This window comes from Cynocephalus volans, chromosome 11, assembly GCF_027409185.1.
Source record: "Cynocephalus volans isolate mCynVol1 chromosome 11, mCynVol1.pri, whole genome shotgun sequence".
Lineage (NCBI taxonomy): Eukaryota > Metazoa > Chordata > Mammalia > Dermoptera > Cynocephalidae > Cynocephalus > Cynocephalus volans.
This window is the reverse complement of record NC_084470.1, coordinates 24,901,840-24,911,648: the sequence shown is the minus strand read 5'-3', so window position 1 is coordinate 24,911,648 and position 9,809 is coordinate 24,901,840. Positions and strand designations below refer to the sequence as shown.

General features: G+C 44.8%; 1 protein-coding gene across 1 annotated transcript; it reads right to left on the bottom strand.

Annotated features, from left to right (window-relative positions):
- Window positions 1-1,865: 1,865 nt before the first annotated feature.
- LOC134390495 (translation machinery-associated protein 7-like) lies at window positions 1,866-2,039 on the bottom strand. The gene has a single exon (XM_063113935.1). It carries the CDS (start codon window positions 2,037-2,039, stop codon window positions 1,866-1,868), a length of 174 nt encoding a protein of 57 aa, XP_062970005.1.
- Window positions 2,040-9,809: the final 7,770 nt, after the last annotated feature.

The window sequence follows — 9,809 nt, the reverse complement described above, 5'->3', positions numbered from 1 at the left end:
TTTGGACCCACCCAGATAATCCAGAATAATCTCCCCATTTTAAGATCCTAAACTGAATTACATCTGCAAAGTCTTTGCCATGTAAAGTAACATTCACAGGTTCCAGGATGAGGATGTAGGCGTATCTTTAGGGGCCAAGATTTAACCTACTGCAGTGCAAAATTAAGAAAGAGCTAGAAACAAGAGGTGGCTGTTTCACATCATATAGGTTAAGGTTTCAATCTGAAATATGTGAATGTGTGAATTTACTCTGCCCTGAATTATGAAGCCCCCACTTGGGGCATTTCCAACACTACCCCAGACCAAGGCAGAGGCTCCTGGCTCTCCTTGGGGCTACCCAGGCGCCCACCGGCCTCCCTTCCTGAAGCCTCTCTGTGGCTAGATGATAAAGGCTCAGCAGGAGAACACGCCCACGCTGGCTGGTCTGCGCGAATTTGCTCTTTTGGAGCCCGGGTGAGGGCAGGCAGGCAGGAGAGGGTGTCTGGGGCTTTCATGCTTCTAGCTCCTTCCTGCTTCAACACGAGTCAGTCCTACCCGTTCTAACTGAATACAGGGCATTCGTGGGGAACATCGTCTATACGTAAATAGGGACCACAATTCATGAGCCAGAACAAAAAGGTGGCGCTTACTGTGTATATGTGAAGGATGTGTAGCTGCCTCGTGGACGTGTGCCTTCTGTTTTGCATCCCAGAAAATGCCCATACCTGACTAAGTCCTGATGGCACTGTGCGAGGCTTGAGTCCCTCTGTTCCACTGTTTAGGGGTGAAGGATGTTCCCTGTGACACCGAGGCGCAGCGAGGTAGGAGGAGAGAGAAGGCCTGTTTGCAGGAATTCCCTCCTGCTCAGCACTTATGAATTATGGCCATAGGAGGTTATCAGCCTGCAGAGGAGGAGTGATATTGCAGGGATATTCAGATCAACAGTGGAGTGATCTGTTGATTCCTGACTCGTTGCCTTAAGCACCAGAGGCTGATGAGCATTTTGTTCCTTCCTGCTGTTCTCCGCATGTCCCTGCAGCCTGAGGGGGCCCATCTTTGCAATCTCATAGAAAGCTGGGTGAAAGAGTGTGATTTTTTACTTGGAGATGTGTGTAAGTATACTAAATGAATTTTAAAAGAATTCATGGATAGAGAACTGGACTTCATAAAAAAACAAAATATGTGTTCTTGGAATAGGTACCTTGTATAAAATTAAACTATATGTTATTAACTAAGCTTTTATTTAACAAGTAAATATTGTGCTCTGACAAGAAAGAACAAATATATGCAGATATTAACTTTAATATTTAAAGTTTCAAATGAGTTTCAAACAATAAAGACTAAAGTGTTACTAATTTATGCTGAGTGGTAGAACTGATAATCCATTTTTTCCCCACATAGTTTTCTTCCCTATCAGACAGTGCAGACTGAGAAAGTAGGGAAGGAAAAAGTCACCTCTCTATTTTATAAAGTTAAAAAAGCTCAGACTTTTGGCTTGATCTCTAGCTAATATAAACTGCAGGTCAGGTGGTGCCTTACAACATTGTAATATTAGCCCTCCTTCAAAACAACTTCATAAATGTAAAGGTAATTGGAAATGCTTCCCACTTGAGGATATTTTAATACAAAAATCATTTATTTTAAAAAGTAGTAGCTTGTTATTGTATAATAAAACCGAGTGCTGATTTTATTTCATTTTTTGGATTGCTTTCTTTCTTTTTTACAAAAGTTTATTCTTAAATGTACAGCAGCCTCCACTACAACACTTCATTCTGGCTATAGGTGGCAAAAGATGTTACGGCAGGAATCTAGATGTTCAAACAGGAAAGGAATCGAGGGTCACCATTGTCTCAGGCACAAGGAACAGCCTACTTTCCCCAGATTTCTTAATTCCACCTGTGGCCGGGGCCCATCCCCGTAGCCTTTGCTTTCAGATCCTCTAGCTCTTCTGCTCCTCTTTTTGTTTCTGCTTGGTAAGCCTTATCTTCCTCGTCCATCTCCTTGGTCTGCTTCTTGGGCTGTTTCAGGGGCTGCTTCCTGCCACCCTGGCAGCTGGACATGGTGCCTGCCACCCCTATCCCCTTGATTTTCATGTAAAATACTCAAACCCCCTAATTATATAAACCAAATTAATATTTGAGTTTTACTTTAAGGATGGTTTTATGTTTTATCCCTGGGAAGTTGGTGCAATTATAATCGTGCCCAACTGAGATATGTGCATGGCATGGTAATGTTTTATACTGTGAAGTATAATACACAGAAGTACATAAAGTATAAATGTACAACTCGATGTATTATGACAAAACAGTGTACCCATCATGAGTTCAAGAAGTAGGACATTGCCACAATCACAGACGCCTCCCTCGTGCCCTCTCCTTGTTACTAAATCTACCTTCCCTCCCACACTTTTCTGACTTATAATATGACAGTTTAGTTTCACCTGTTTTTGGAAGAATTTGGTATGTTTTCTTTTGTGTTTTATTTTTTCTTTTCTTTTTTTTTCTTAAAAGATGATCAGTCAGGGGATCTCAACCCTTGACTTGGTGTTATTAGCACCACACTCTCCCAAGTGAGCCACAGGCCGGCCCTATGTGTTTTGTTTTTTCACTCAATGAAATGTTTGTAAGATTCAACCATGGTGTTGAGGTTACTATAGTTCACTTAACATTGGTTGCTGTGTGTATATGTGTATGCATGTTTGTGTATGTGTGTGGCAGTGTTACAAGTTTGGGGCTATTGTGAATAATGCTGTTCGGACACATCTTGCAGTCTCTTAGTGCACATATGTACTGCATTTTTGTTGAGTGTGTGCCTAGCAGTGGAATGTCAGGGTCAGATGATATGTAAGTGTTCAACTTTAGCAGAAAATGCCCAAATGTTTTCAAAATGATTACACCAATTTACACTCCCACCAGCAATGTATGGGAATTCCTATTGTTTCATATTCTTGTCAATGCTTTGTGTCATCAGTCTTTTTAACTTTAGCCATTCTGCTGGGGGTATTGTAGAATCACTGTTGGGAAAATGGAACAATTTGGTCCAGCTCCGCTCACCTCAGAGCCTGTTCAAGATGATTTGGTAAACATTGGGTGTGTGGGTGGAGTATGTGTGCTTGCACTGCGGTGCCACTTCGGCTGGTTTTTACTGCCTCAGGCATCCGCCCTGTGTGGCCATGTTTTTCCAGACCTGCAGCTTCCAAGGACTGTGTGGCCAGTTGCCTAGCTTATAGACCTGCATGAAGGGGTCTGGTGACCGAGCCTGGCATGTGAAGGGTTTGTGACCCAGTCTGTGAATGGGCCTGAGGGGTCTGGGAGCTCCAGACCCAGCCCTAGCTCAACCATTGGCCCAGTCAGTGCAGGATTACCAGCAGGTAAAAGAGCTGTGACAACTAGCGTGGTTGCCTAGCTTTACAATTGGCATCATGAACAGGATTAAAAGAGCTAGACAATTGGTGCTGTGAGCAGGATTCAAGACATTAGCCTCACAATAGCCCTTGTAGTAGCCAGACAAATTGGTGACATTGGCAGGATTATGCCAGACAAATTGGTGTAGTTGGGCAGGATTATGTCACATTTGGCATAGCCTGCAATAGGACTCTGAGCAAGCACAGGAGCTAAAAGCCCTTGGAAGGAGGAGGAAATGTGGCTATTTGTGAATATGCTGTGCCCTATGGCCACCTTTCTGTTAACTGGGACCTGGTTGCTGCACACTGTATTGCAAGGCAGCATAGACCAGGTACTATGGCAGAAAACCCCTCGGGAGGGGGAGGAAATGTGGCTGTCTTTGAGCGTGTGGTGCCCGGTGGCCAATTTTGTGCTGACCGGAGCCTGGCTGCTGCTCACTCTGCTGCAAGTTGATCAAGATTTGAAATAGAAAGCACAGTTGTTGGTGGATAATGTGCAGCTACTGGCAGATTCGAGGCAGAAAGCAGAGTCGTTGGAAGCACAGATAAATGTCCTGGAGGACGACGTGCAGCGACTGGCCACTTATGCCCCTCACACCAGGGAAGACAACCAACCCAATGGTGAGTGGGGGGAAACTGCATCTCCAGGCACGACCTGTTGTGCACGAGAAATTGAGGCACGAGCAGCCTATGGGACCAGATGGACAACTGGTCGGTGATCCACAGGTGACCCAGTTCACTACCTATGTCCCGTATACCCAGGTTGAACTGGTTGACTTGGGGAGTTCAGAAACATGGGGAGATCCTGGCTGCTTGGCTGTTGTGGTTATGGGACCTAGGAGTGGGATAGTGTGATGTGCTCTGGTGAGGAGGTGAAGAAATTGGCCTCCATCACCATGCACCCGTCCCTGAGGCAACGGCTGCAGAATAGCCGCAGGTATGCACAAGGGCGAGGTAATCACTCCCTGATGGACTGGGTGAATGCAGCTGCCCAAACCGTGTGGGCAAATGCTGGAGAACTGCCCAAGATGGTTAGTAAATGGCAAACGTATGCTGAGCTGGTCCAAATCATTCGGGAGCTGGAGATGTGGCAGTCCATGTTTAATGTGAACACTTGTGGCCCAGATGATGAAAACTTTACAGGCAGCATGAGAGATATAGTGCTACAGAATGCCCTGTCAATGTCCTTTGGGTCACTGATGGCCATACTGGCCCCATACATCCGTCGTCCTATACATGAGGTAATGGCCATGATAGCCAGCTTGGGTGAAGTAGAGGAGAAAAGACAAGCAAAAGGGGTCCTAAAGGTGGCTAAGACCAAAACCCCAAGAAATGCTTGGGATTTTATCCCAAAGGGACCAAGCAAGACTAGCCATAAGTAGATGTGGCTTGACTTGCTTGCAGCAGGGGTTGATAAAAAGAAAATTGACCGGCAGTCAAATGCAGTTCTGTTTGCCTTGTGGCAGCAATTGCGCCCTGAACAGCGTTTCACTAAACATCTGGAAACAGGTACCAAGTATGTTCAGTGGGTTTAAAGGACTTTTTGGTTGCTCCTGAGAAGGCGGATGAACTGTTTCATTTTGATTAGAGAGCAGGCCAAGGTACTTGTCTTTGGGGGGCAGGCGAGGATTGGAGGCCTCATGTTGAATTGGCAATATGTTGGTCGAGGACAAATGTGCAGCATGTTTTGGCATTGGTGGATACAGGTGCAGAATGTAGCCTGATATATGGTGATCCAGATAAGTTTCCAGGGGCCACAGTTCGTATAGATGGCTATGGAGGACATACTACTGAGGTCAAAGCTGTGTCATTGCCATTGGGCATAGAAAGATTACCTCCTCGTGTATACACTGTATATATATCCCCTGTAGCCGAATACATCTTGAGTATGGATGTACTTTATGGTTTGACCTGCAAACAGCAGTTGGAGAGTTTCAGCTGCGAATACAGACAGGAAAGCCTGTGTTACGAGGATATGCTAAACATGACCCACAGGTGTTACCCAAGCCAAGACATGTAGTTAATGTAAAGCAGTATCACCTACCAGGAGGACATGCAGAGATAGGTGCTACTATATTGGAATTAGAGAAAGTAGGTATTATTCGTCTGGCTCAGAATCCATTTAATGCTTCGGTATGGCCAGTGAAAAAGCCTGATGGTACCTGGAGAGTGACTGTAGATTATCTAGAACTGAACAAAGTAATGCCTTCTTTGCATTCAGCTGTGCCTTCAGTTCATGACTTGATGCATCAGCTGGCGACTCAGCTGGGAACTTATCATTATGTATTGGACCTTGCAAATGCTTTTTTCTCCATTCCAATCTCGGCTGATAGCCAAGATCAGTTCACCTTCACATGGGAAGGAAGACAGTGGAACTTTCAAGTATTGCCGTAAAGTTATCTGCATAGGCCAACCATCCGTCATGGTTTGGTGGCTGGGGACCTAGCCAAGTGGGCTAGGCCCAACATGGTTACAATGTTTCACTACATTGATGACATGTTACTAACTTCTGATTCTCTTACAGATTTAACCCAGGCAGCTCCAATGCTGCTAAGTCATTTGGAACAATGTGGATGGGCCGTGAACACAGCCAAGGTACAAGGACCTGGGCATCAGTCAAATTCCTGGGAGTGGTCTGGTCAGGTAAGAAGAGGGTCATCCCAGAAGCTATTATAGATAAGAGACAGGCATACCTTCGACCCACAACAGTAGCTCAGCTACAGATGTATTTGGGACTTTTGGGGTATTGGAGAGCTTTTGTACCCCATATGGCCCAAGCGGCATGCCCACTATATGCATTGACAAAGAAAGGATCCCCGTGGGATTGGACTGAGGAAGTAGAACAAGCTTATCAGCCTACAAAAAAGGCAATGCAGCAAGTACAAGCTTTACAAGTGGCCGACCCCACTAAGCCGTTTGAGTTAGATGTACGTATAACCCAGGAGGGGTTAGGATGGGGTTTGTGGCAGAGACACCTGTGGGATTCTGGTCTCAGCTCTGGAAGGGTGCTGAAGTGCACTATACCCTAAAGGAAAAGCAGTTAGCAGCTGTGTATTCTGCCTTGATGGCCACTGAAGCTATTACAGGAACTGCCAAAGTCCTAGTAAGGATGACATACCCCATAATAGGTTGGCTGCACACATGGGCAACCAACCCTAAAACAGGTGTAGCTCAGACTCCCACTCTGTTAAATGGGGAGCATATATAGAACAAAGGAGCACTGTGTCAACAAGTCCTCTGTCCAAAGAGTTGCAAACTGTGCTAGGCCCAGTAGGGGTTGTGGAGGAAACTTTGACACAACTGTTACCCATGGAGGTGGAGGCTACACCTTTCCATGAGGGATAGGGACCTATCACAGAGCGAACTTGGTAAACAGATGGCTCTAGCATGGGACCCTCAGCATCGTGGACAGCTGTTACTGTCCAGCCCTTAGCAGATACCATGTGGTATGAAAATGGCACAGGGCAAAGCAGTCAATGGGCTGAATTGAGAGCAGTATGGATGGTGATAAAGAATGAGCCTGGGCCATTAACCATCTGTACTGACAGCTGGGCTGTGTCGAAAGGTTTAACACTTTGGATTTCTACTTGGAAGTATCAATGGTGGATGGTAGGCCACCATCTCCTGTGGGGACAAGCCATGTGGCAAGAGTTATGGGAACTGGGGCATGAGAAAGAAGTAACTCTTTTCCATGTCACAGGACACTTCCCCTTAGCCAGTCCAAGAAATAATGAAGCCAATGCCTTGGCTAAGTATTCTGGCTGCAGGCACTATGCCAGAGTGACATGATCAAAGTATCAGCCTGCTGAATATGCATTGAACTGCCCATCAGTATGATTGTAGGATTTGTATGGAGGATCACACCAATGGTGATGATTAACCAGACATATGCAGCTGACAAAAGGACAGAACTGTAAGCCTTAAGGCATATTGAATGGACAATAGGTTATGTAAATGTAAGGGTCATTTATCCTTGCTAAGGGAACATTGCAGAAAATTCTGAACTCATAGATTGTACTATGAGGGACCCTGAAGGGGTGGATTGTTGGGAAAATGGAACAATTTGGTCAGGCTGCCCTCACCTTGGAGCTGGTTCAGGGTGATTCAGTAAACATTGAGTGTGTGGGTGGAGTATGTGTGCCTGCACCACGGCACCACTTTGGCTGGTTTTTACTGCCTCGGGCGCCCACCCTGCACGGCCATGTTTTTCCAGACCTGCAGCTTCCAAGGACTATGTGGCTGGTTGCCTAGCTCATAGACCTGTGTGAAGGGGTCTGCTGACCCAGCCTGGCATGGAGGGGTCTGGTAACCCAGCCTGGCATGTGAAGGGTTTGTGACCCAGTCTGTGAATGGGGCTGAGGGGTCTGGGAGCTCCAGACCCAGCCCTAGTTCAACCATCGGCCCAGTCGGTGCAGGATTACTAGCAGGTAAAAGAGCTGTGACAACTAGCGTGGTTGCCTAGCTTTATAACTGGAATCACAAACAGGATTAAAAGAGCTAGACAACTGGCGCTGTGAGGATTCCAGGCCTTAGCTGTAGCTTAGCAGTAGCAAGACAATCATGTTGTAGTTTTAACTTTCATTTCCTTGATGACTAATGAGATTAAGTACATTTTAATATATTTGTTGGCCATGTGGATATCTGTTCAAGTCTTTTGCCCATTTCTCTATTGAGTGTATCTTTTTTCTTGTTTACATGAAGGAGTTTTATGTACAGATTCTGGATACAAGTCTTTCATCTCTGTTCTATAAATTGGAAATCTCTCTTTCTTCCCCATGGCTTGCTGTTTCACTCTTTTACTGGTGTTTTCAATGGCCATAAGTATTTAATCTTAATGTAGTTCTATTTATGAATCTTTTTAGGGTTAGTTCTACTTATACCCTATATAATTGGATCATTACTGTGATCTTCCACTTCTACCTAGGAGGTAGAAACTTGCAAGAGAACATGGTTCCCATTCTGAAAACAGCAACAGCAATAAGCCTGGACAAACTACAAAGGAATAACTTTTCATGAATCCATCAGAGAGTTGTGGTTGCAAGGCACCCAAAGAGACATGAGACACACAAATTGTTTTACTTTTGGTGAGGCATAGAAGGAAGAAGAGGCCACCATCCAAGTCAGTAAAAATAATCAGCTAATGTTGTAATGATTTCCTAAAAACTGAATTTCGTCTAGCAAAACAGTTTAGAATAACTGGGAGTCTCAAACACAAGTGGAGTTTGCATGCACTCACAAGATATTCTACATGGGTCTACCTGGGTGCTCATGAGAAAGATGGGGACAGAGCAAGAAACCCAGGAACGCCCCCTTGGGTGGTACAGACATTCAGGAGGTGATTGGCTATGGCTGAATCACCATTTCCCTGATCCCCTATCTAATACAAACCAAAAGCCTTAAGATGTTGGGATGGAGAAGCAAACCTTCACACCCCAGTGCTGTAGGAGAAGAGTTAAGAAAATGTTCTAGAACAAGGCCCAATTAGACCTGCGTTAAAAATACCTAACATCATGCCCTAATGACATTCTTAGGGAAGACGAAAATTTGGAGGTTGAATCCCACTAAATCAGAGGAGCATGGCAAATATCTTGGAGTTTTTATGGTTTTGCCCTTGTAAGAGCACACCACAGCAAATAGTCATAGACAAATAGCCTTAGAGGAGCCATTTTGTAGAATACAGCTGTAGGCAGAATGCTAGCCCTAAGAGAGTCTTTTTGTAACCTTGGCTCACAGCATAGCTCATGGGAAAATGCTGCAGGACTTAGTGCTCAGGAAGAGCAAGATAATAAGAGCTAATCAGGAATTTGGTGAACAAACCATTCTTCATTTGGAGTCACAACTGCCTAGGAACAAGATGACACTCAGCTTGTGGGAGCCAGGTAACATCCGTGTACCAAGGATGAGCAGAAGAATACAGAACTGACCATAAGACAGCAAAAACCTGGAGTCTGCAGGATTGCACAGCAGCCTTGTATGAGCCTAACCTCCCCCTTTTGTTTCTAACACTTTTCCCTTTAAAGCCCTTGCTGAGGCTCCTGAGCCTTTGAGACAGCTTTAGTTTAACTCCTCAGACATCTGATAATAAGGCTTCATACCTCACACCAACATTTGGGACTGATGAGTCTTTTATTTCTGAGCAGAGAGCAGCCGAACTTTGGGCACCATTAACACCCTGACAAACTATATAAAACCAAGGCTACACAAGTTCAAGGTAATCAGCCAATAAATGAACTACCTACAAGGACAAAAATCAACATGCATTAGAAGATGACAGCAGAATCTAGAGTCTCTGCAACATATTATTCACAATGTTCAATATATAATAAAAAATATCTAGAATAGCAACAATAAAGGAAATGTGACCCAATGTTCAGAAATAAAAGCAGTAAAAAGAAATCATGAGATGGTCCGGATGTTAGATTTAGCA